Source organism: Boleophthalmus pectinirostris, unplaced genomic scaffold, assembly GCF_026225935.1.
Source record: "Boleophthalmus pectinirostris isolate CB_2022bp ecotype Guang Dong unplaced genomic scaffold, ASM2622593v1 HiC_scaffold_16, whole genome shotgun sequence".
Classification (NCBI taxonomy): Eukaryota; Metazoa; Chordata; class Actinopteri; order Gobiiformes; family Gobiidae; genus Boleophthalmus; species Boleophthalmus pectinirostris.
This window is the reverse complement of record NW_026571095.1, coordinates 29,697,467-29,724,985: the sequence shown is the minus strand read 5'-3', so window position 1 is coordinate 29,724,985 and position 27,519 is coordinate 29,697,467. Positions and strand designations below refer to the sequence as shown.

The window sequence follows — 27,519 nt, the reverse complement described above, 5'->3', positions numbered from 1 at the left end:
TGTCTTGTTTGCTAAAGTCTATATAGACCAATTACAGACTGAATTCTTTTTTTTTTATTTTTTATTTAGTCACCTAAACAACTAGCTTAAAGGGACTTAAAGAGACAGTATGTAACTTTCTGCGTGTTTTCAGTGCAATAAAAAAACATACATAATAAAAAATAAATAAAAATGTGGGCAAAACTATACTATGGCTTCAAATAATTTAATATATCAATAACAAATATGCTTAATGAATTAATTATGAATTCAACTCTGACTTAAAAAGTGAACATAGCAACTTTTCTGGTAGAGCTCCTTGCATATCTCCATGGAGATGACGCTGCTTTGCTTTTAATGTTCCAGGCAATGGCATTAAACATCAGCCTTGCATTTGTATAAGATAACTTCAAAATAGGGCTGGGTACCATTAAGAAGTTGCTGATACGATACATACCTTGATACATAGGCCACGATAAGACATACCTCGATACATAGGCCATGATACGATACATACCTCGATACGTAGGCCTCGATACGATACATACCTCAATACATAGGCCACGATACGATACATACGTCGATACAAAGGCCACGATACGATACATTTCTCGATACAAAGGCCACGATACGATACATATCTCGATACATAGGACACGATACGATACATACCTCGATACGTAGGCCTCGATACGATACATACGTCGATACAAAGGCCACGATACGATACATATATCGATACAAAGGCCACGATACGATACATATCTCGATACATAGGACACGATACGATACATACCTCAATACATAGGCCACGATACGATACATACGTCGATACAAGGCACGATACGATACATATATCGATACCACGATACGATACATATCTCGATACATAGGACATGATACGATACATACCTCAATACATAGGCCACAATACATACATATCTCGATACATAGGCCATGATACGATACATATCTGTTGTAGACCCTGACCATGACCCCGCTGCTGAGGTGTGAAAGTTTTGGTGCCAGCCTTATTAAGAGGGTTTTTATTCATTTGGTATTATTAAGAGAGTTTAATTTGGTAGCTTTTAGAGCATTAATAATTCATAGAATATAGCAAGATAATTGTTATAGCACTTAGTAGTAGGGCTGGGTATCATTATGATGCTGCCAATACGATACATACCTCGATACACAGACAACGATACGATACATATCTCGATACAGTGCTTTTTCGGTTTGATACAATATATTTCAAATTGATTTGATACGGTTCAATAAAAAGTAGTGGCTAAATCACGGCTGTGACACTAAAAGCCTTTGTTTAAACAATTTTTGTGCAAAAGTTAATATGAAACACAAACATTTTAATCATCAAAACAGTGAAAATGTCAAATGTTTCCCATAAATTATATATATTCTAAACAAGCAAAAAAACTATAGCGCTGTAAAAAAATAACTGAGTAAAATATACCAAAAAATAGACTTGGCGATATATCGATACAGCAGTCCCCGATATCGATACCTTGTCATTACATTAAACGATATATCAATATTTTGATATTTTCGCACATCCCTATAGTACAATTTTTCTGACTTATATGACTTATATGATTTATATGACTCTGGTTTTGTATCTTTTTATTTGTAACAACGAACTGCATTAATACTGTGCACATGATGTACAGGATGCTTGCACTTTGACAGGTGAGCGTGTGGCTTGCAGAGCGAAGGAAGTGGTCTTTGAAGCAGCTTTTTTCTTAGAATTGCTTATTGCTTTTCTCAGAATTACTGTGTGAGGGCTGACCATGGTGCACATACATGGGAGGAGCCTTGTGGGATCTATAATATAAATTTAAGAGAAATTCTACAGCAATTGGGTTCTGGCATGGACCTCACTAGCGAATCCTCAGCTAGTAAGTAAGATCTCACATTGAACTAGGCAACTCCCAGAAGCAGACCTAGTCACAGGGTAATACTCCAAAGCTACTTGCATAGTGGTTTGTCCTAATTATTTTTTATTTGAGCTTTTGAGTAAACTGTTGTCATTGAGTAAGACGATATCTAGCTGTGTATTGACCAGAGTGGCTTACTCAAGCCTCCTAACTCTGAGTCAGTGAGCTTGGCACAGCAATAAACACGATATCACCAGTACAGAATGACACAGGTAAAAGCCGAAAAATAAGATAAAGACAAACTACTTGTCTGGATCCTTTGTTGAGTGTTCCCTTAATTTCATCTTTATCAACGAGCGAGTCCAGCTAGAGACAAAGGTGAGTGCCATAATGTAATGTTGATGCTGTCTGGGAGGTAATGAGATTCAGTTTCAGCAATATCTCAATACATCAGTGTTTTCCAAACTTTTTCTTTTCTGGGGAGCCATATTTTAAAAGTAACAAACCTTTGGGACCCAAGTCAACATTATTAATAAATCACAAAATAAAGGTCAATTTGACCATTATTGAACATTAATATTATAATAACTTATTGTTGACTGAGCGATCGTGTCTCTCTGAACAATCAGTATTACTCAAATTTTAAACAATGAAAAACCTTAATTGGGTCAGCAATAAAAGGATCCATAAGTATCCTGAAGTGCACCTGTTGCACCTGAATACAAACTTCTGCGACATGTAGTGTGAGTCATATTGTTCATAAATTTTAATATTAATTAATTTAATAAATAGAAACCAGAAAAAGAAAAAAAAAGGGGACATCCCTGGTTTAGGTTGGTTAGAAATAATAAAACTGTGAAACAAGTGCATAATTAATGAAAATTGTTATGCACTTGGCACTAATATATCTAGTCCTGGTTTAGTTCCGGTCTAGTACCTGGTTTAGTCCCAGTTTAGTCCCGGTCTAGTCCTGGTTTAGTTACTGTCTAGTACCTGGTTTAGTCCTGGTCTAGTACCCTATAGTACCTGATTTAGTCCTGGTCTAGTACCTCGTTTAGTTTTGGTCTAGTACTTGGTTTACTCCCGGGCTAGTACCAGGTTTAGTTCCGGTCTAGCATCTGGTTTAGTCCTGGTCTACTTCCAAGTTTAGTCCCGGTCTAGTACCTTATAGTATGTGGTTTAGTCCCGGTCTAGAACCTCATAGTACCTGGTTTAGTCCAGGTCTAGTACCTGTATAGTCACATTTTCTTTGTGTTTTGATCATTTTTAAGCAGCTTTTCTGTATTTTACTTGAACCAATGACAGTTTATGCTTCTCTTTACTGTTGGCAGGGATCAAATTGGTCAAAAATAGGGACACTTTGGACATTTCTTGTACAAAACTGGAACAAATCTCTGGTTTTGTATAAATCTGCTGGGACAGGGGATGCAGGGCTCAAAAGTGAGACTGTCTCGGGTAAATAGGCACATCTGGTCACCCTAAAAATAAAGTTTGGTCCAAAATTTTATATAATTGTTTCTAAATCTAAATGAGTCAAGCCCAAGTCTCGCTGAGACAGTAAATATCGCGAGGACTGGGGCCTTCAAACCTGCCCATGAGCCTTTGCGGTTCCTCTTTCTAGCCGGCGCCTGAGAATGGGTACGTGTTTTCACGCTCGGATCCAGGAGAGAATCTTTGTGCATCTGACTATAAAACACAAGAAAACGCTAATCACGGGCTGCAAAGATTTAGATTAAACTTGTCCGGATAATATGGACTCAATCTTACTATGAGGATGAGTGTGGATTAGTAATTTTGTAACATTTTCCGTGCGATGTCTGTATGGTCCAAGATGGCTGCTCTCGTTAGCCAATTTGTTAGCGTCTGGAGGTGAACTTTGCTTAAATGGTCAGTTTTTGCTTTGGCTTCTTGACTCGCGATTTGGATATATTTTGCTAAACCATGTCTGCGATTTCCTGACATTTCTGCGGGTTTGTTTTTTGCCTTTTTTGGACAATATCTGAAGGGGATTTAGCTTTAGCCACTAGCCTGACGTGAGGTTGTCATGCTGTCCTCTCGATTTGCTGCACGCTGGATTTCCCTACTTCAACTATATTTTTCATGTTTTTCGAAATTAAATTATTGCCAGTTTGTGTCCAAAACGTGTCATAATCACCCATTTAAAAATTGCATTCTCGTTTTTTATTGAAATGCTTGAGTTTAATGATGAGTCTCTTTACGCGGATACCGATTCCCAATGCGGACAACTTAAACCTTGGAGAACTGATCCCTCAAGCATTTCAATTAAAACCATTTTTATTGCAGATATTGTGTTAAAACGTGTCTAAATGTGGGGTGTTTTTTTTTTTTTGCCCTAGGTATCTCAAGGGACAACTGGCATAAACGCCGCAAGACCGGTGGCAAACGCAAGCCCTACCACAAGAAGAGAAAGTATGAGCTCGGCAGGCCTCCCGCAAACACAAAGGTAAATAATAAATGTTTTTATTATGGGTAGAATCAGGGTTCCCACATGTTTTGGTTAATAAGTGCCTTCTCAGCAAGAACCTTCTAAAAAAAAAATTCAACTAATTGCGCGTCTTTTGTACAACATTTCTTGTGAGGGATCTCCAAACAGACCAAAAATTCATTCATTTTACATCAAAAACAAGGATATGCACATATTTGGGACCTGATGCTCAAAAGGAGTAGGATGAAGTTTTTATAAAACAATCAGTGTAGGACACAAAGTTTTTTAACCATGTGGTTGACACTTTTTAAATTACTTGCTACTTGTATGACCTTGCCATCACACAGAGGCATTTTTTTTTTAGAAATGCAACCATAGGGCCACTGTAGTTTTCTAAAATGAGAAATGTGTAATAAAATACTTTATCAATAGTTTTAAGGTTATATGCTGTTGAGTTCTAATAATACAAGTGAAAAAATGCATAGAACACTTAGATGGGCAATGTTCAAAAGCTTTTTATTCTTAAATATTTGGCAAAACGTGTCATCAGATCATTTTTCTTGCTTTGGACTACAGTATAAAATGATCTGGCGAAGGCTGTGTTGTGGAAATGCTTTTGGACATCGGCCATCTGACTGTGTTATGCATTTTCTTCCACTTATTTTGCTGTTCCTTGCATTTGCACCTCTACAAGAACCTTGGTGTGCGTTGGCAGTTTAATTTGAGTTCCAATACAAGAACATTTTTTGGTGATCTGTGTCTAACTGCAATCATATCACAGTGCAAAATGAATTGAGTTGGAATTATTGTAGACTTTAGCTGTAGTTGGAGTACATTGTTGTTAGAAACATGGTAATGTATTAGCAGATGTTGTGATTACATTAAATGAACCAGAAGTTTAAGCAAAATGTGGGAACCCTGATGGTTAAAATTAGTCTGTAAATATGCAGGATTGTTGCAGCAGCGTGAGTGATGAAAACTTTGCCTTAGGTTGGTCTTTTTTGGGCCGTTTTGGTTCAAAGCTCTGGACTTGCCGATGTTAGGATTGTCATAGTTACACTGACACGCATGAGGTCTTCTGTCCCTCAAACTGATTTTATTTGCTTTTTTTTTTTTGACTAAAGATTTTGTTTATTTCAGATTGGACCTCGCCGTATCCACACAGTGAGGGTCCGTGGCGGTAACAAGAAGTACCGTGCTCTGAGGTTGGATGTTGGAAACTTCTCTTGGGGCTCTGAGTGTAAGTCTGTTAACAAATAATTCAACTCTATGGTTTTGTTTTGTTTCAATGAGGATAACTTCGTCCAGTTCTGCTACTGAGTGCAAGTGACGACAATGTGACTCTGAGAAATATCCAACAATTTGGGACTGGGCCATTATACACTAACAGTTTGGAATTAATAAACACATTACTAAAGTTGCAAATTATCACAATGAAGTTAAATTACTGGCACCAAGACTATTGTTTAAACGACCTGCAAATGCAAAGCCCTTTAACCATGAAAATAGGGCTCTAGTCTAACATATTTTGTCAACTTAAGACTGCCGGTTTAGAGACATTACAAATTCTCAAAGGTGCTCTATCTGACCCAAACTGCAGTCATAAGATTACACAAGAGCTCATGCAAAATGACAGCAAATCTCAGTTAAATGGAGAAACTGTTCAAAAGGATGACAGTAGCTCTGAGCTTTTCTATGCAATCCCAAACTTTGTCAGTGCCTTTTGAACATGTTAATGTTTAGGGAATACACCTGTGAAAGATTGTAATGTCTGTACAAATATTCTAATTAAAATCAGAAGTTTGTTGTAGATGCTTTTCAAAAATATTGTACCTTACTGATATGGCCCAGCCCTGTAAACTTTGCCATTTATACTAAACTGTCAATTACTTAAATGAATGACCCTACTTATTTTTTGTTGTCTCATCCCAGGCTGCACACGTAAAACCAGGATCATCGATGTGGTCTACAACGCCTCCAACAACGAGCTGGTCCGAACCAAGACTCTGGTGAAGAACTGCATCGTTCTGGTGGACTCTCTGCCCTACAGACAGTGGTACGAGGCCCACTACGCCACTCCTCTGGGACGCAAGAAGGGAGCCAAGCTGGTGCGTGAAATATTCAACTTTGTCAGTTGTCTGAAGGATTAAAACTGGTTTTCAGCAAGGTTATGAAGTCGTTGCAAGGACTAAACAATGAAGCAGTTAAAGTTCACTAAAGGCGTTAATTTGAGGCCAACGCCACCAGGTTCTAGTGTAAAAATAAAAATGTTGCCTTTTCCAAATGTATTAAAAATCTACAGTGCATTACGTCAGTCTTCATTAACAATTTTTCAGTCATTTTTCAAACTGACTTGAATGTGCTCAATTCACAACTACAGCCAATGGCAAAAAATTTCCTCAACCGAAGAATTGAGTACATCTTTACATAAATAACTTTGTTTTTTTGTATAATCAAACTCTAGCTGCAAATCTTTTAAGTTAAAGGAGCAATTAAGTGAAATTAATATTGCCATATCCTTATGATGCAGATATATTGTCTTTCTATGAGGATATCTTTGTCCAGTTCTGCTACTGAATGCAAGTGGTGACAATCGTGACTCTGAGAAAGACTGTTTAGAATTGCATGTTACAGAGACAAATGTCATTTGAACACCTACTGACTTTTATTGTGGCGTTTATTGTAGACTCCTGAAGAGGAAGAGGTTCTGAACAAGAAAAGATCCAAGAAAACTCAGAAGAAATATGACGAGCGCAAAAAGACGGCCAAGATCAGCACGCTCCTAGAGGAGCAGTTCCAGCAGGGAAAACTGCTCGGTAAGATTCTTTACATGCAGCTTACATTAGGGTCTGATGTGAATAATGTACAAATTGGAAAAATAAGTGGCTCGGACTTATCTATTTGCATCTCCATAGATGTTAAGCTTCATGGCAGCGCTTCCATCATATTTGGTTTTACAATGTCAGTGTATCTGTTTATATGCTCTTTTCTGTTTGCACTGTATGCAATGTAACTTCAAATAGCCAAAAATGTAAATTGGCAGTGTTAAATTACAATAGATTTTTAAAAATTTGCGACAATGCCACTTGTCCATCAAATGTGTGTTAATTGTTTTATGCTGAAATTTCCATATTTTCCACCTAAAATAAAAAACATTTACATCAACCTTTTGTGTTTTAGCTTGCATCGCCTCCAGACCGGGCCAGTGCGGCAGGGCAGACGGCTACATCCTGGAAGGCAAAGAGCTGGAGTTCTACCTGAGGAAAATCAAGGCCAAGAAAGGCAAATAGATGTACAGCTGTTTGATACGACAATAAAATCCAAACGTCCCACTTCTGTCATTTGTTTTGTCATTTCAAACCTTTAGGGCACTGTAAAAATGTAAACAGTGAACAGCACAGGCTTGCTTCTATAATTTTGTATGGCAATACCCTAAGCAGTTAATTGGGTTAAGTGTTCAGTAGTAGTGAAGGGGTAAAATACTAGGTATAACTTGAACATTCTACAAGTAAAACGCCTGTTTAGTGCTTGAGCATTTATATTGGACAAGGGAAAAGGTAACTTCTCACTATAGTGAATTCATGACTGCTCTGACTGGGCTCAATGAAGTACCTCAACTTTTAACAGAATTCTTTTGCGAAATCAGTGATCAAACAGTATAAGTGAATCAGAGGTGTATGATGAAACTCACCTGTGCATGGAGTTTTTACCAGTGTAAACACATGTGTCTTGTGATAATTGGGCTCACCTCTCAAATCTGTCCTGTAACTTGGCATCACATGTTTGTATTAATAATGCATACATTTTATATACAGTACAGAGCATTATTTATTCATTCCAAACCCGGAGGTGGTAATTTATTGTGGCCACAGCTGCCCTGGTGCAGACTGATAATCTGTGCCATCACTCCTCCACACACCACTTTCATACTAGGCAATGTGGGTGAAGTGCCTTGCCTAAGGACACAACAGTTTTAGAACTGTGGCCCCCCCTGTGGCACCTGATTTTCCCAGCGGTTTCCCATCCAAGTACAAACCAGGCCCTTCCTGCTGAGCTTCTGAGATCTGACGGGCTCAGGCTTTCAGGCTTTGACAAGCTGGTATGGCCACACATTATACTGCATTCCAGGAAAAATAATTTGTCCAATGATAAAATCAGATGGGGAATCTTCAATAAAAGACTCATCAGTAAGAAAGTACATTGCATTCTACAGTTTTAAGTTAACTTTATAGAATAGAAAGATCCACAATTTATCAGGTATAGTTTAATATGTTTTGATTTTTGGTTGGGAGAGAGCATGTCAACCCTCTCAGGCTCAAATTAAATTTTAGTAAAAGGAAAAAATCTGATATTTGGGGAAAATGATCATATGGGATAGTAATATACAATCCTGACTTTTTTTTTGAGAGAGACCTTCACATCCAATACGTTCTGGGATGTTGCAGATTTGCAGCATTGGTCCGGTGTGGTAAATTAACACTGAAGACTGAAAATGATATGAACGCTAACTTTATGTGTATACCACTTTTCATAACAATGAAAACATAAAGCACAGTGTATCAGTGCTTTACAATGGCAGAACAACATCACTTTTTCGTGTGGTACTCCAAGAAACATTTTTTATCCTTTGTAAACAACAAAAGTACTTTGCACTTCTGGCAGGCCGTTTGTGTGTAGTCATTCTTGCACAGTCTTCATCGTCCGCATGGATGTGAAAAAAGACTCCTGAATAAAAAAAAAAAAGCTCAGAAAATATGGATTTGGAGTAAGTAGGTAATTGGCATTTAGCTGTTGCAAATCTGCAACGCCTGCCTGGAGAGGGTTAATGACACAACATAAACGTAAACACACCAGAGTAGTCGAGGGCTAATTTTCATCCGTCGTCCCAAATTGAAGTTCAGTGGGTATTTTAAAAAGAAAAAGTTTTTTTTTAAAATTATTGTTATTATTAAACTACAAATCTTAAATTTTACAATATATTAAATAAAAATTAAAAAAAGATGAGGTTACAAAATAGATCCATGTTACAAAACATGGATCTATTAAAATACGTAACTTCCTGGTATCTGCCACGTGACTGAACGCCTGCGCCTGATTGGCTGAGAGCAGGTCCTTCAGATGTAGGGTAAAGGTGGCGGACGGGCGAAAGTAGCAGTGATTACGTTGTCTGCACTCTCTAAAACCATGCTGATGAACAAGGTAAGGCTGTTCCTAACCGCATACATACATGTTTACGTTTTATACCAGATCTGTATCGTGTAGTGTCCTTTTCGTCCCGTTAAATGCTGCAGTTTTGTTGTCAACACTGGACACTGGAGTTAGCTTTCCACGTCAAAATGCTAATCATTCTTTTACATTTTTATCTTTTCGTCTGTCCGACTTTTATATTTCGCGTTTCTTCCTCATTCACAAAGTAATTTTAGCTTGTTATTGGAAAAACAGAAACGCCAGAGACTGATCTGCGCCAGTTGTGACCTCGTTTCACCTTACACTTCTTTAATACACCCCTGGTTTATGGTCAAATTGCACTCACAGACGTTTCAGATTGGACTGATATAATGCTGTTGTTTATTTGACCTTATGTGCAGATTAACGTAACTGTGCAATTTTGACATGTTTCTTTTTTTTATAGGCTTGTTGTTACAGCTTACTGCACAATTGTCTCAGTTATTTCATGTAAATATTAACTCAACACTTTTCTTATGTAACCATTGGCTAAGGGCTTTTAATTTTCCATTCTACTATCATAACAGAGGTGGGTAGAGTTGCCAAAAATTATACTCAAGTGTAGGGGTGTGCAAAAATATTGAAATATCGATATATCGTATCCTTAAATGTGATGATACAGTATTCATATCGTGGGCTGCTGTATCAATATATCACCAAGAGTATTTTTCGGTATATTTTACAAAATTTTGTTACTACAGTTTTGTTGTTTGTTTAGAGCAGGGGTCTCAGACTCGCGGCCCGGGGGCCAACTGCCGCCCGCGGAAGGATTTTTTGCGGCCCTCCACTTGATTCCAAAGAATAATGTCAGTGCGGCCCGCGGTAGATGTACGCACAATCCCACCCCCCTACCGCGGGCCGCACTGACAGATGAAGCTGCAATCGGTGCCCATGCAGATTCACAACAGATTATTAACGCAGTTTACATCCCAAAACTCAATTTACAGCAGTTGTGAAGCAACGAGTCTAAGTGGATCTGTTAAACGTGCACATACGGCGTCACCGAAGAACCAAAACAAACCACACCTGGTGGTACACGTGTGAGCACTTCACTTTACGCTCCCACAACCACAGTATCAGAGCGCAGAGGAGGCGCTGACACAATTCCCCTGTTCATAAGTATGGGACCTTTATTGGAGGGGCTAATAAGAAATAAAAAGACATTGACAGTCTGTTTACCTGCTCAACACTCGGTGCGTAACTTGCTGGCAACCAGATGACCAAGCTCCACCTGTGCGTCGCCGAAATCCACGCGCACTCAGCGGCAAACACAGCTGTCCCATTAATATGCAAGCACTACAAAACTGCAGTGATCTATTCCAGAGGCTTGGCGACATGTTAGCAAAAAGTACGAGGCAAAAACAAGCGTCTTCCATCCATGTTTGACATACGAGAAGCAGATACACTCCAGTGTGGTCCGCTTTCACACCGGCAAACGAACCAAAACTGGTCCGATTAACGAGCCTCTGTATCCCGGTAGAACAACGATACCTCCAGTAACCAATACTGATGTTCAGTGTTAATACCGCGGACCATCCTCATCTTATCACCATGAACTCATAAAACAGCAACGTAGAACTTTCTACAAACTCACTGCATCAGTCCTGAGTTCGGGTAACAGCAGCAGCCAACAGCGTTCAGCGTAGCGCGCAGCTCCTCAGGACGGCGCTGGGGTCTGGTCCTTGGTCTTCTGTCGTCCTACAAGCGCGTTGGTCAGATGGTCCGGAGGCTCTGTCCTCCATGTGCTGGTTCCAGACGGTGGCGAGCAAGACCAGTGCGCAATGACTGGGTCTGAGCAGGTACGTTCCGCCGTCTGCGCGCTGGTTCCGTGTTCCGTGCGGGGAAAGTGAGAATGCGCTGTGGACTACCTACAGGTCTGTGCTGCTCCTGTCCTCCGCGCTCAAGAACCGCGGCTGGTTCCGAGGTGGTGCAAAGCATCCGGACAGAAGCGTGAATCCAGTTTAGTTGGTGTCCGCATTTGGTTCTTCCCGGGAGAAGCGCTTTTCACTCCCCGCTCCACGTCATCTGAGCCCGGACAGAACCGGAGCTGCTCCTGCTGGTTCGGGACTCCGGTTTGGATCTAGTCCGACTGTATTTCTCACACTAGGCTAAAAGCAGGACATTTTTTAAAGGTGAATCAACTGAATGGGCGATTGCCTATTGCCATAAAATTATTTGGTTAATTAAAGCCTAAAATAACAAATGCTGGTTCCTACATGATCACGGGGAACACCGGGACCTCTGTGCAGGTCCTGAACAGAAGTACACACCCCCATTTTTGACTCACTCTGGAGCCACACGTTCGCACGTACTTGCTCTGATCTTCGTGTATTACATTGTCTGTATTGGCCATTGTTGGTAAAATAATTAGAAAATGAGTCGCGGCTGCGTCTGGACAACAATCTGTTACTGCGCTGGAGTCGTACAGCGCGTCATTACAGGCAAAGGAGACGCGTTTCTCCCATGATGCATCTAGAATAGTTCGTTTGGACCTGCTGTCTATGGTTTGGACCCGGGTTCGCGTTCACACCAGAGGAACCGCACCAAAGTTGGTCATTTGGTGCGGATTCAAGTGAACCGAGACCACCTCTTTTTTGAGGTCTCGGTCCGCTTGATTTGGTCCGGGTCAGAGTCCGATTGACGCTTTCACACCAACGCAAACGAACCGAACTAACCACTTTTGGTTCGAATGGACCGTTTGGTGCGCACCAAATACTGTCGGTGTGAAAGCACCTTAAAAGTCTTCGATAAACCACTCCTTGTGCAAAGTTCATATGAAACTCAAACATTTTAATCATCAAAACAAACAGTGAAAATGCCAAATGTGTTGCATAAAAGAGTTTCCTTCCTCTAAACCAGGGGTCTCAAACGTATCACAGCCATGATTTAGCCTTTATTTTTTTATTGAACCATGTCAAATTGATTTAAATTGATATATATATATATATATGTGTGTGTGTGTGTATATATATATATATGTATGTATATATACGTATATGTATGTATAAATGTATATGTATGTATATACATATATATTATGTGTGTGTATGTATATATAAAAAAAAAAAAAAATGTGTTTCTCACCTTCCACGGTGGTAGGTCTCTCTCACCCTCATTGAGCTCGGGTCCTCTACCAGAGGCCTGGGAGCTTGAGAGTTCTGCGCAGTATCTTTGCTGTTCCCAGTACTGCACTTTTCTGGACTGAGATGTCCATCGTTTTTCCCGGTATCTGTTGTAGCCACTCTTCCAGTTTGGGGGTTACAGCCCCGAGTGCTCCGATCACCACAGGCACCACTGATGCCTTTACTTTCCAGGCTCTCTCCAGCTCTTCCTTGAGCCCCTGGTATTTCTCTAGCTTCTCGTGTTCCTTTTTCCTGATATTACCATCGCTTGGTATTGCGATGTCAACCACCACGGCTCTGCTCTGTTTCTTATCGACCACCACTATGTCTGGTTGGTTCGCCATCACCATTCTGTCAGTCTGTATCTGGAAGTCCCACAGGATCTTGGCTCGGTCATTCTCCACAACCTTTGGAGGTGTTTCCCACCTTGATCCTGGGTTTCCAGCCCGTACTCTGCACAGATGTTTCTGTACACTATGCCCGCCACTTGGTTATGTCGCTCCATGTATGCTTTCCCTGCCAGCATCTTACACCCTGCAGTTATGTGCTGGACTGTCTCAGGAGCCTCTTTGCACAGTCTACACCGTGGGTCTTGTCTGGTGTGGTAGATCTGGGCCTCTATTGCTCAAGTGCCCAGGGCCTGCTCCTGAGCAGCCAGGATCAGTGCCTCTGTGCTGTCCTTCAGACCAGCCTTCTCAAGCCATTGGTAGGATTTCTTGATATCAGCCACTTCAGTTATGCTCCGGTGGTACGCCCCATGTAGGGGTTTGTCCTGCCATGATGGTCCCTCCAGCACCTCTTCCTCTGGACCCCACATTCTCTGAGCACCTCATCTGCCGGGGCCTTGTCCTTGATGTACTCAAGGAGCTTGGATGTTTCATCCTGGACAGTGGTTCCCACACTCACTAGTCCTCGGCCCCCTTCCGGCCTGCGTACAGTCTCAGGGTGCTGGATTTGGGATGGAACCCTCCATGCATGGTCAGGAGCTTTTGTGTCTTAACATCTGTGGTCTGTATCTCCTCCTTTGACCAGCTTACAATCCCTGCAGGGTATCTGATCACTGGCAGGGCGTAGCTGTTGATTGCCTGCACCTTGTTCTTGCCATTGAGCTGGCTTCTAAGGACTTGCCTCACTCTTTGCAGGTATTTGGCCGTAGCCGCTTTCCTTGTTGCCTCTTCGAGGTTGCCATATATATATATATATATATATATATATATATATATATATATATATATATATATATATATATATATATATATATATATATATATATATATATATATATATATATATATATATATAGAAATCGTATCGAGTTGTAAGCTCACTCTATTAAGAAATGTATCTCAAGTAGAAGTACAAAGTAGTAATCACTCACGTAAGAGTAATTTAAAGAGTAAAGGTCTGGATGTACCATCTGATTTACAATTTGAGTTCATGTCATTTGAGGGACAAAACATTAAAGGCACACAATGGGGTAACAAAGAAATCATATCTGAGTGAGTGGTACAAAAAGCACAAATGTTTAATTAAATAATTTCTTATTCTGTTCTTCAGTGTTCTGTTTAGCTTTGCATATGACTGAAAGGTTTTCTTTCTGCTCTCTTCTCTCTCATGATTTTTCTATTAAAAAATACATATTTGTTCTTTGCAGAATGACACTGTACTATCTCATTAGTCTTTATGATTTGATAATTTCATCAATTGTGATTTTTAATCGATTGCAATATATTGCAGCTCCAATTTGAGCTTAATGTGCCCCAGCCTGTTTCTAAAGTTTCTTGTTTGTTCCCAGTTGCTCCGAGCCTCGCTGCGCTCCGGCTTGCGTCTGCAGGGCACCAGTGCAGCGGCCGCTAAAGCCTCGTCTCCTGCTGCATCTGCTGGATACTCCTTTGGTGAGGGACAAACACTGTGGGATTGTGTGAATTATATCAACTGTTTTTAAGACCTTTTGTCCAGTTGACATAATTCATGTTCTTTTGCAATGGACCCTACCTGGACAACTGAAGAACTTTCATACATTCTATACTGATTGTATTTGTTTTTTTACATGTTGTGTTGTTTTGAGCAAATGGAGCGGTCGACTTGTCAATTATATTTAGCGTTTTAGTATTTCAACAAACATACAACAAAGTTTACTACTGAAAAGCATTCTAACCTAAAATTAATTCACCCAGGTTTTACAAGTCATGAAACTTTTCACATTTACATAACAAAAGTGTTATTGTGGCTCCACAGAACTAAGCGATCAGCAGAAAGAGTTCCAAGAACTCGCCAGAAAATTTGCCCGAGAAGAAATAGTCCCAGCAGCAGCAGAATACGACAGGACGGGAGAGGTGAGTATACTAGACAAGTTACACTACAAATTGCATAAAGTTTACTTTTCTTCACAAACTGCCACTAGAATGATGTAAATATATAATACATATTTCCCACAGGTACTATCAACAAGGTAGTGTAAAGAAAAACATGAAAACTTGTCATGTGCACTTTAAAGGTCCTATACCTCATCAAAAACATACCTGGAGTAGTGCTTTGTTTCTTCACGCTTCATACTGATGATTATGTGTCAATATTTATTCTTGTTCATCTTCAACTTCATCAATACTGTGAACACTGTGAAAATTAAAATAAACACAGACAGATAAAATGGCTCAGCTCTACATACAACACTATACAAATAAATACAGAATACAAAACAATATATGTACCGTATTCGCCTATACATCACCAGCTGTAGTTAAGTAGAATTTCTTTAAGTTTAACGTCTTTTCATTGCACTTTTTGTGCGTTTCTCTCTATCGTCGGTTTCTCTCTTTCTACTTTCTACTATTTCTCAGTCTCTGTTAACTTCTGGGGCAAAGTAAAAGGTCACATGACTCATAAAGGTAAACATTATTACCAATAAAATATATGAAAATAACAGAGTAATAATCATTTTCTGACTTATTGCTGTGAAACAAATACACTGACATTATCTTCAGCTACAGTTTGACATGTTTGAGTAACCCTCATTAGTCTATTTAAAAAAAAAAATAAAATTGGAGATTTGCTATGCCAGAGCTGAAATTATCCAAATGAGTCGAGTGTAGTTGCGGATTTTGTAAACACAGTGGAGCACTTCCTGTACCACATCATGTCACAAGGTGTTTTTTGTTTGAGAGAAGAGCTGCGGGTATGTTTGTGGGGAGGAAACATTATAACATAGATCAGAAAATAATATGGGCCCTTTTAACTTAACTTAACTTAATTAGATTAGTTTTTTAAGCAGTTCTTACATTTGTTTTCCAGTATCCTTTCCCTGTGATTAAGAAGGCATGGGAGCTTGGTCTGGTCAACGGTCACATTCCAGAAGAGTATGGTGTGTTTTAATCTAGTTTTTAGCTGCATCGCTCATTCTTTACTAATTTATTAAATGAATCTGTGTTTATTGTAAGTCCCCGCTCTTGTTTTCAGGTGGAATGGGGCTGTCCATCTTTGACACCTGCCTCATCACAGAAGAACTGGCTTATGGTTGCACAGGCATCCAGACCGCCATCGAAGCAAACTCACTCGGGGTAAGAATAAATTTTAATACTTAAAGGTTGTATAGAGGATTTTTTAAGGGAAGTGAAATACAGCGACAGTTCTTTGTCAAATGTTGCGCATGCGTGACACGACCTTCCTCCTCCGTCAGTAGAAACACCTCCTCCCGCCTCCTTACTCTAGAAATCACGCTTGTTTACATCCAGTGCGCGTTCAGAATTACTGTTGAAGTGACCTGTCTAGAAATATTTTAGCGACCAACGCATCAGTTTTTAGACCCTTCGTCTGCTTCAGTCGCGCAATCGCAGGAAGGAATCTCCAAGAATCACCTTAGTTTGTCTTCGCTCCTTTTCCCCTTCTCTTCTTCTTTCAGCGACATCAAAAACTGGACTTTCTTTTGCGACGAACTGGTCGTGGATTCTTGTCCGCCATCGCAACAAACTTTGTGCGAATTGCGAGGAAGCAACACTTTGAAAAAGCCTCTAAGAACAGCTGCATAAACCATGTAGTACTCATGAGCCGGCGAGTCAGTTACACTAGAAACGTAGAGAGTTTGATTGACAACATAACAGCCAATAGATAAAGAGGGAGCCTCGTTATCTATTGGCTCATATTTATCTGGCCTCACTACGTCCACAGTTCATAGATTTTCATTCTTGTTTTTTTTTTTTGGTCATCATAATTACAAGGCTGCTGAGTCTCTGTAATGCTATTTTAAACTTTCAATGACAATTTGAAACAAAACAAAAAAAAAATCCCCTATACAACCTTTAAGAAATTCTTGTACTGGCCCAGGAGAGATCGCTAAATTACTGTGCAACATGTATGAATGACATATAAAACCCCATTCAGGCATGTTTTTGATGAGGGAACAAGGTTATAACTTTGCAGAAAGCTCCAAAAAGTAGATTTTTTTGCATAGTGGCCATAATAGACTTTAAATAAATAATAAAACTACTGATGCTAAGTTGTTAAGAATGAATGTTTGGTGCTTCTTTCTTGCAGCAAATGCCTGTGATTCTCGCTGGCACTGACGCACAGAAGAGGAAATACCTGGGGAGAATGGTGGAGGAGCCTTTAATGTGTGTAAGTATTACCTTTTTTATGGTTAAACTTAAAGCCAAAACAGTGGCCTAGAAAGAGGTTTACAGTTTAACTTTATTGGTCTTTATTCTTATTATATTTAACCAGGAAAGTCCCACTGAGATTACTAATGTTTTTCAAGGGAGTCAGCAGCACAGTGCATCAGTATATATATTTAGACAATCAGTTATTGTAGATCCATGCCACAGATCTATGTGTGTGACAAGTGACCCTGGGGATTAAAGGAAGTTATCTCGCCACAGTAAAGTTGTAACCGGAAGTGGGGCTAATTGATGTGAGTTACAAACCATAGGTCTCATTTCCGAACCTTTCATTATAGAACATTGTAGAACATTATAGCACCTATAGAGGGATTGTCAGACTATGTCACTTTGTGCTCTACTGCAAATGTCTCTCTGCAGAAAGAGCCGCTGTCTTGTCGTGTATCATGTTAGTCTTATCGTGTCGGAATCTTGTATCATGTCAGTCGTCTTGTGTCGTGTCAGAGTCATCGTGTGTCATGCCAGAGTCGTCTTGTGTTGTGCCGGAGTCCAGTGGTCACTGGATGCAGCACACACCTCAAAGCTGCTTATTTACCTAGTTTGCACAAAAATTGCCAAAAACCAGTAGGAAAAGTAGGCATTGCTATTAAAACACAATTTTATACACATTTTAGTAGCAAAAAAGTTGACTCAAGAGTTTAGTTCTACTTTAATTACAATGTACTTTCTGGGGAATTTACTAACGTTAACTTTAAGTTTAGTATAACTTCTAAGAAATGTTCTGTCTTAACAAAAGTGTGTTGTTTTCAGGCCTACTGTGTGACCGAACCTGGAGCTGGTTCAGATGTGGCTGGGGTGAAAACTAAAGCTGAGAAAAAGGGAGATGAGTACGTGGTGAATGGGCAGAAGATGTGGATCACAAATGGAGGCAAAGCTAACTGGTTAGTCCTAAAACAATATTTGACTTTAGTATCAAGTTAAAGTTTGTATGCACAGGTGGAAAAGTTGTCTAAATGCTAAAGGTTAACGCTGGACAGCTTCATTTAGCTTCTAGTCTAGTTTCTCTGAAGGCGTAAAGTGGGACTAAACACTAAACTCCAGCTGCAACCGTATGTAATTACTTTGCCATTAAAACACCATATACACAGTTTAGTAGCAAAAAAGTAAATGTAGTGTTTAGTTCCTCTTTACCTTTGACTTCCTTTACCTTGTCTTTACCTTTTGTTTGCATGTTGTTTTTCAGGTACTTCCTTTTGGCCCGAACAAACCTAGATCCCAAATGTCCCGCGGGCAAAGCTTTCACAGGCTTCATTGTGGACGCAGACACTCCAGGAATCCAAGTCGGAAGAAAGGTGCAATGAGTAAATGTTAACAAGGGTTAACATTTGCCATTTTATTTTAATAAACAAACATATACATTTATTCAGATATTTTTCCAAACTCAGTAGTATTAATTTAACACGTTTTAGTTCACATTTTGTTTATAAACAACCTTAAAATGGTGGCTTGAGCAGGCGTGAGTGAAGACGCTGCGCATCAAACTCTGAAAACTTTTCAAAAGGAACTTACTTGGCTTCATCTTCAATTAAACTTGCCTTATAATGAGTCGCTGTGGAAAAAGAGCGACTATCACCACAAGTGCACCTCCCAAAGTAGTTAGTAGCCCGACAATATTCCAAATGTACGGACATTACCTCACAAATATCTCAAAGGGAAATCTGCTACAAACTTCTACATTGCTGTTATCCTGTAAAAAATAATCTTAGAAGGGCAATGGACACAAACTACATTTTGTGAACTGAAAAATGAAACCACCTCTCACTTATTTTGGACCTGCCCAGACTCTGTGTGTTTTTGGAAATAATTCATAAAACATAAACACGACTTCTTATCCCATTTTACCCTTTCTTATAAAGATGTGCTGTTTGGTTTTTGCAGTGTGCATCATAATGATATTATATAATTCATCTGTTAATCAAGTAACCTACACCCTTGAATATTAAATGGACATTTTGAGTTTTTAACCATTTTAGAATAAAACATAAAAAAACATACCTGGAGTTTTATTTCAGGTCATTCATGCTGGTCTTAATAATCCTCTGTTGAAAGTCCTTTGCCTTTGAGCCTCTCCAGACACTTCCTTTTGAAATGGAGCTCAGCAGTGACCACCCGCTACGGTTCTGGAAGTAAAATTCACATTCATTTTTCCCATCGCCTTTTCGAAAAATTCAAATACTTCAGTTCAAAGACATCTCAGAGGCTAAGCAGATATGTGGTAACTAATATCCATAACGCTTTTTTTTAAAGTCCAGAAAGCACCTTTTATAAACCACCAAGTTATTAAAACATTTTTGCCAAATCGTGCAGTTTTAAAGTTGCAGAAACAGATTTTGAATAATATTTGGGTCATTGCTGATCAGTTCTGTGAAAGCTTTCAAAATCTGAATATAAATTTTTTCGTGAAGCCTAAAAGTGAATGAGATATTTACTTTTGGAACTGTTGGGCCCCATATTCCGGGATTGTAAAGTCATATACAGAATTCCAGAGTCATTTTAAGTATTTCTGCCATCAGATCACATTCATTACTGCTGCGTGCTTACACCACACACTGTGATAATCTCCTTTTTATTATTTTACTTTTCTATTTTGTTAAAGTTGTGTGACTATGTGCTTTTGTAGGAGATGAACATGGGCCAGCGGTGCTCCGACACCCGGGGCATCGTGTTTGAGGACGTGAGGATTCCCAAAGAAAACGTCCTGCTCGGAGAAGGTGCCGGCTTCAAGATTGCGATGGGCGCTTTCGACAAGACCAGACCACCGGTGAGTCTTTACAGCACCATACCTGATTTTTACTTCGGCGTGAAAAACAGAACAAGTTGCTTTTAGTTTGCTTTTTTTCCTCACTTTCCTAACACATTTCGAGCATTCTGATTATGAACAGCGATGAGTTTATAAGCACTTTTCACAACTTTCAAACACCAGACCAGAGTTTTGCCATCACAGCAACACTAACAAGATGGCACAGATGGCTTTATAATTGGATACAGATGGTACACAGTGGCCACAAAGGACTACTTTTACAGTCTTTTATCTGTTCTGGAGTGACATTTTATTCCTAGAAAAAAAAAATCTTTCTTAGAAAATGTTTAGAGCTGCCTTTATTGCATTAAACTGCTGAATATATAACTGCTTTAAAAGTTATATTGATGTAGGGTTGTACAGAAAGCAGATACTAATCAAAACTAAAACTGGCATTGAAACTAGATACTCATTTGAGCAGGTATTGATACTAAAAAGTCTGACAGAACAGAACAGAAATTAACCTTTCCTGTAGATCTTTAGAACAGGGTGACTAGATGTCCGTATTTACCCGGGACATACCCAGTTTTGAACCCTGTGTCCCCTGTCCCAGCAGATTTATCCAAAACCAGTGATTTATCCCAGTTTTACGAAAGAAATGTCCCAGATGTCCATATTTTGGACCAATCTAATCCCTTCCAACAGTACAGAGAGACATGAATTGTCATTTGTTTAGGTAAAATACAGAAAAGCTTCTTAAAAATGACCAAAATACACAAAAAAAAGTGCCTATCCTTATTTACGCACTCATTTCACAGTTTTATTTATTATTACCAACCACCACAAACCGAGAGTGTCCCAGTTTTTGATTTTGAAATCTGGTGAGCCTACTTTAGAATGATCTTGAGCTGTATCAGAACAAGTATAAGAGCACATAGACAAGTATACGCCCATGGATCAGATTGAGTAATCCCACGTTGGTTCCAGATATAAGTACACATGGTAATATAAAAGAAAATACTATTATTGAATGAAAATGTCATTCTGTTGTCTACAAAATGTGTTTTATGGAGTCTGAACTGGTATTGAGTATTGAGTCTATTGTTATCACAAACTTTTTATTTTACTTTTTTAAAGGTTGCTGCTGGAGCGACTGGGCTGGCACAGAGAGCTCTGGAGGAGGCCACTAACTATGCCCTGGAGAGGAAAACCTTTGGCAAAGTCATCGCTGAGGTCTGGATTGCCACACACATATACACACACGAGTTTACGGTCAGGGAAGTAACAACCAACCAAGGTGGAAAGTGGTATACTTTAAGTAATGTTTAATTAACAGGAATGTATAAAAGGGTAAATTAACAAACATTCTAAAATATGTAAATAAAATAACCTAAACTAAGAAACAAAATAACAGAATTAACATACAGGTTTTGTGCCAGAAATGAGTCACATAGGCTTATACAAAAACGAGTGACTAAACTACTAAACTAGGGACACAAAACAAAGAGTAAAACCACATAAACCCACAAATGGAATCGAGTGACAAAACAAAAAGGCACAAAACAGAGAGTCAGATGCGTACTAGTACAAACAAAGTGACTGACACGAAAGCGACACAGACACACACAAAATGGCAGACTGGACACAAAGGCCAGTACCCCCGAACTGGGAATGTTCTTAAATAGGGGGAGGTGGCTGGAGGTAAAACTGTTGTAGACAAGCCCCACCAATCAGGGACCAGAATTGAACAGCCAACCAAGACCAGTCAGGAGAGTAGTCCAATCAACAACAAGGGCTCCCACAGCAGAAATGTATAGGAACAGAAAAAGGAATTAAAACACACACAAAGCAAGATAAAGAACTGACATACATTATATAGAAATCAGAGGTACACTACCGGTTAAAAGTTTGGACACAGTGGCTCAGTTGGTAGAGCGTTTGTCCACTGATCTAAAGGTTGGATGTTCAAATTATAAACATCATTGGTTGAGCGGTCAAATCCACTGACCCACAGGTTGGCAGTACGATTCCAGCTCCCACAGATTAATGCTGTGGTTGTGTCTTTGGTCCTTGGGCAAGACGCTTAACCCGCTTAACCCTAGTGTCTACGTACACTGGTGTATGAATGTTTGTGAATGGGCGAGTGGTTCCTTGACCAGATGGTGACCAGACGTCTCTATTTACCCGGGACAGTCCCAGTTTTGAGCCCTCTGTGCCCTGTCCCAGCAGATTTATGCAAAACTAGTGATTTGTCCTAGGTTTATACAAGAAATGTCGTTGGTCATTTGTTTAGGTAAAATACAGAAGAGAGAACCAAAACACAAAGAAAATTACTCAAATGTTAGTCATGAATGGGCCACCACAAAGCAGGAATGTCCTAGTTTTTGATTTTGAAAAGCTGGTCACCCTAGCTTTGAGCCTTGAAGGTGGAAAAGTATAAAAATGTCAAAAAAAAAATCACCATTTACCATCTACTCTTTAAGTATTTTTAAATGTTTACTACTTTGAACAATTCATACTGAAGACATCAAATATATGAAGTAAGATGTATCGAAACGTGGGAAAAAGGTGAAATAACTTGAGGAACTGTTGCCATTTTACAAACCCTCTCCTCCTCCCCTCGTGTCCACAGCACCAGGCGGTCTCGTTCATGCTGGCGGAGATGGCTATGAAAGTGGAGCTGGCCCGTATGGCCTATCAGCGTTCGGCCTGGGAAGTGGACCAGGGCAGACGGAACACGTACTACGCCTCCATCGCCAAAGCTTTCGCCGGAGACATCGCCAACCAGGTGGCCTCCGACGCAGTGCAGGTCTTTGGGGGCAATGGGTTCAACAGGGACTACCCCGTGGAGAAACTCATGAGAGACGCCAAGATCTACCAGGTACTGATTCTGAAGATGGGTAATTTTTTTTGTGTGTGTCCAAAAATATTTAATTGGTATTCTGGTGCTGCTCAGTGATACTTAGGGAAAAGGACACAGGACCAGGGATGTCAGGATTTGGTGAACTGATACATTTTGCTCATAATGTAACTGCAAGGAATAAAAATAGTAGCAGAAGCAAAATTAAGTCATTTCAATAGGCTCTGTGGCACAACGGCAGCTGGCTACTCCTGGTCAGAGGGATCATTTCCACCTCGATTTTAATTCTATGAAGTTTTTTGCCACGTCACGATTCTTTGTGTGTTGATCCTAATGCTAATTTCTGAGGATAATAAATATTTAAATAACACCACAGACTGAAATAATCTAGACCTACCAATAATCAATTCATTTTTAAATTTGAAATTGTTAAGTTGGATGCAACATTTTGATAAAAGTTAGCATTAAAGGGTTCCCAGGGTCATGGAAATCCTGGAAAAGTCATGGAAATTGAAAATGTCATTTTCCAGGCCCAGAAAAATCATGCAATTTTAGTATCTCTTTCTGTTAAGTTATCATTAGGTTATTATGATTATTTCTGAACGTCTGCGCCTTTTGTTTAAAAGAGACAATAAATGCACTTACATTATTTTGAATGTTAAAAAACTATAATACCAAACCATAAGGTGAGTGGAAAGAGTTAACATTTTATATTTAGTTCTAAATGTATGATCAATTCTACACATGTAGGTGCCGTAGAGTCATGGAAAATTCACTTTAGATCATGAAAAAGTCTTGGAAAAGTTTGTCACTGAAAAAGAGTGGGAACCTTGTAGTGTTGTCAAGATATGAACATTTCTTGATTTCGATACTAAGGAATAGACCCGGGTGTAGGTACCGTAAAGCCAGGGTTCCATGACTTTCATGACCTAAAGTAAGTTTTCCATGACATAAGTACTGACACACAAAGAGTTACCATTTGTTAAAGCAGAAGTGTCCTCCAGTGAAGTATAAGCTCTATTCACACTTACCTGAAGACTTTGGAAATATGCAGATGACAACTTCCAGTGTAATTACGGACACTTGGCATGTGATAAACCGTGAATTCAGAAGCAGCGTCTTAACAACCTGCCAAAGATTTCCATGGGGGACATGACTCTAATCGCGTCTTCGATGACACTTACAGGCAGCTGAGTGTAACTGTTGATCTGCCGAACATAATGAGACGCTACAATGACAGCTTTATTTTATTTTTTTATTAAGTTAGACAAATTATAATACACAAATGAATAGGCAGTTTATAAAAGGAAAAACTAAAGAATACAGTGACATCTAGATGAAGAAAACCGGGCCATTTTCTTACGTTTTTCAGATTTTTTCAGAGTTACTATCACCAACAAAAGCCCAAAGGAAGTCGTCATCCACGTGTTTCTTAACGTCTTCTGGTTTTGTGACGCAAGCGTGAATAGAGCCAATTCTAACCCGTGAAGTTGAAGACTAATAAGTCACATTAAAATTGATAAATATTGATTTCTTTGTGGTTGGTGCTAATGCCAATTTCTAAGATTAATTAATCAACACCTACCAATAATCAGTTCGTGTTTTAACACAAATTTAAAGTTGTTAAGATAGTTTTTGACTGCAAATTTTGATTAAAAACCAGCGTTACTATTAGCACACAAAAAGGTACCACAAGTGAAGTATTCTCCACCTTTTATTGTTGTTTTTTTTAACACCACTGCCCACCAAAGAAGTAATCTAAAGTGTAATTTTATCTAGGTGTTTGTTTGCTTGACTTTATTCATAAAGCTGTTCACATACAAGAGGAATGCTTATTTTGAAATTGTGTTTTTCTCGATCAATAACTGTACTTGTAATCTCACTGTATGTATTGAGTACTCCAGTAGTCTTTGTGTGGTACAGTTTAATCCGTTTTGTGTTGGTATTTACTTCTCCTACTTTTGAAAAGGCTAAAGAAGTTTAAATAGCAAATATTTAGATCCTGAGTTGTTTTGAAACTGAAATATTTGCTCATGTAAAACGTTTGCTTTTCAGACTTCACTCTGTGTGGTTTTGACATTTGCGTCGTTTTCGTTTTATTGCAGATTTACGAAGGCACAGCTCAGATCCAGAGAATGATCGTGGCTCGTGAACATCTCGGACGATACAAGAAATAACCTGACAAGACAAATGGTTGCCTCGTTTATATTTATGTACTTTGTTTTACCGTGTTTTTGCGATCTCTAAAAGCAGGTACACGAATACAGTTGCCTTAACACACCTTTGTAATGTTTAAATTGTACAAATGAGAAATAGGAAAATTAACACACACTCATGGGATTGTTAAGCGTGATGTAACTTCCGGGTCCATCAGCCAATAGTTTAACTCTAACTTTAACACATTCATAAGCAAGAATCTGTGTTTATAATTGTGTTGGTGAGGTGTAGCAATAATTTATCATATCGTATTACCAGTGTGTACATTATTTACGTATTTTATAGAGTTTGTGGTTAAGGGGTCTTTTTTTTTTTTACGCTATTTTCTGATCCATTTTATTGTTTCGTCATCACAAACAGACGCGGAGTTGTTTTTATTTTTAATTCTGACAAGTTTAACACACAAATCCTGCATATTTAGGCTGAGTTCTTCTCTTAAATGGAAAATGTGCTGCGCTCCGTTGTGTTTTTAAACTCCATTCACCTTCACTAGAATCATTTTCGATATTGGAATTGCCAGTTTTTACCGAACAAAAGCTAAAAGGTACTCTACTTGTTAACTTGAATTACCTCTTCACAAGTTGGAACAGAGAATTTTGAGCCTAATAATGCCGTATTAACCAAACGTGAATGTATAAATGAAACAAAACACAACTCCAGGTATGTTTTTGATGAGGAAATAACATTCTAACATGAGCTTTAATCCGTTTTAGAATGTTGTTACCTCAAGAGTCAATGTTGCGTAATATAGGACCTTTTTAAACATACGCTTTTGGAAGGTAATTGTCCCTTGTTTGGTGAATAATGAACAAAAACAAAACTAGAAATCAGCTGTGAAGTTGCTGGTTTGACCCGGAAGTGACATAATCAAACTATATCAATGTAAAGAAGGTTTCAACTGTGTGTTTTTCATATTTACTACTTGCAAAATTCCATTTACGCCAATCCTTGTTTTTACAGTGATAGTGGAATGAAAATGTCTCTAGCCTAACAATACAGAGCTTTATGAAATGTGACAGACGAGCAACAAAACGGACCAGTTATGCAGAGCTGTGAAGTATCTAAACGAGATTGTCAATCGATCAATGGCAAGCGCTTGTTCAAAATCTCACTCGCCTCTGAACAAACTGAATTGTAAAGTAAGACTGAGTTGCCTCTTCTGTTTTCAGCATGTGGGGAAAATAAACATCTTTATCTACAAATATGGTACTGGTGTGATGTTTTATTATGTACTGAAATAACCAAGCAATTGTTTATAATATTATGATTTCAGTTCTAGGAATTGATCACCCCTGGACATTGGAATTTTAAGTGTGGAGTGTGAAGGAACAGGCGATTTGATCTTTCAAACTTCATTGTATTGAATGGCTACTCAACTTGGTTACTTAAGCAGTGATCTGAAAATAATTTTAACTCTCATAGAATGTTCCACAGTATGGCTTAAAACATTTGTCTAGCATTTATCACAGTTGTTGCAGAAATATACCCTGAAAAGCATGTGTTCTCCAAAGATGGGACCGAGTCGTTGTTTTGCAAGTCTCAAGTAAGTCTCAAGTCTTTGACCTCAAGTCCAAGTCAAGTCCTAAGTCAAAGACAAGGCAGGTCGAGTCTGGAGTCAGTGGCCTATAAGTCCAAGTTAAGTCCAAGTCATCTGCTTTGAGCTTCAAGATATTTAAATTCTTTAAACTGAAGTACCAAATATAGGTTAGATTTTTGCAATTTATATGAATTTTAAGCTAAACTGTACTTTTAAAAGTCATGGTGTATTTATGAGTATTTATGTAAAAGAGCTGTAGTTGCAATTTTTTCTTTTTTAAATGTCTTGTCAAGATCTTAGTGCGAATCATTATGGTCAGAATAGAAAGTTTTCTCAAGTCACAGGGCTTAAGTTCAAGTCAAGTCCTAAAAATAGTGACTCAAGTCCAAGTCACAACTTGCAAGTCCCCACCTCTGATACTTACTGTGAGTAGTGTCGCCTCTCCACAGATTAGACCTGTTAACATGGCCCAGTAGCATCACCTGCTCATCTACATGAAGATCTACAACTGTAATTATAACATATTGCGGAACATTCTATGCAAAGAAATAACAGACACTTAACAGAGAAAGATTAAGTTTTATAGGAACTGTATATAAGATTTTCATTGTAAATTAGATAAACATGACCAAATCAAATCAAATACAGCTTTTACTGGTGGTTTGGAAGCAGAATGAGCTCACAGAAGAAGAGTCTCACATTAGTCTCTTTTGTGGGTTGCCAATTTCAATGCTGAAACCAGAGCTAGTGCAGCCTCTGCACCTCAGTGAGTGGTTTTGAGCTTTCATTTGAGTCATAGCTAGAGTGACAAGATGTCCCTATTTACC

The 27,519-nt window shown here is 38.9% G+C and overlaps 2 protein-coding genes and 3 non-coding genes across 5 annotated transcripts; all 5 read left to right on the top strand.

The window, feature by feature from the left end:
- The first annotated feature begins 3,449 nt into the window (after nucleotides 1-3,449).
- Nucleotides 3,450-7,652, top strand: rps8a (ribosomal protein S8a). The gene is made up of 6 exons (XM_020919866.2): nucleotides 3,450-3,512; nucleotides 4,232-4,338; nucleotides 5,461-5,560; nucleotides 6,253-6,428; nucleotides 7,007-7,136; nucleotides 7,501-7,652. The coding sequence occupies exons 1-6, from the start codon at nucleotides 3,509-3,511 to the stop codon at nucleotides 7,608-7,610; spliced, it is 627 nt and encodes a 208-aa protein (XP_020775525.1). The 5' UTR covers nucleotides 3,450-3,508; the 3' UTR covers nucleotides 7,611-7,652.
- Nucleotides 5,283-5,389, top strand: LOC129408495 (small nucleolar RNA SNORD46). The gene has a single exon (XR_008631981.1). It is a non-coding gene; the product is annotated as a small nucleolar RNA SNORD46 (small nucleolar RNA).
- Nucleotides 5,604-5,671, top strand: LOC129408493 (small nucleolar RNA SNORD38). Its single transcript, XR_008631979.1, has one exon. It is a non-coding gene; the product is annotated as a small nucleolar RNA SNORD38 (small nucleolar RNA).
- Nucleotides 6,861-6,929, top strand: LOC129408494 (small nucleolar RNA SNORD38). Its single transcript, XR_008631980.1, has one exon. It is a non-coding gene; the product is annotated as a small nucleolar RNA SNORD38 (small nucleolar RNA).
- Nucleotides 7,653-9,392: 1,740 nt separating the features above from the next.
- On the top strand, nucleotides 9,393-26,357 carry acadm (acyl-CoA dehydrogenase medium chain). Its single transcript, XM_020919863.2, has 12 exons — nucleotides 9,393-9,519; nucleotides 14,464-14,563; nucleotides 14,907-15,004; nucleotides 15,960-16,029; nucleotides 16,125-16,225; nucleotides 17,199-17,279; nucleotides 18,089-18,219; nucleotides 18,522-18,630; nucleotides 19,959-20,099; nucleotides 21,216-21,311; nucleotides 22,711-22,959; nucleotides 25,044-26,357. Exons 1-12 carry the CDS (start codon nucleotides 9,505-9,507, stop codon nucleotides 25,113-25,115), a joined length of 1,263 nt encoding a protein of 420 aa, XP_020775522.1. The 5' UTR covers nucleotides 9,393-9,504; the 3' UTR covers nucleotides 25,116-26,357.
- Nucleotides 26,358-27,519: the final 1,162 nt, after the last annotated feature.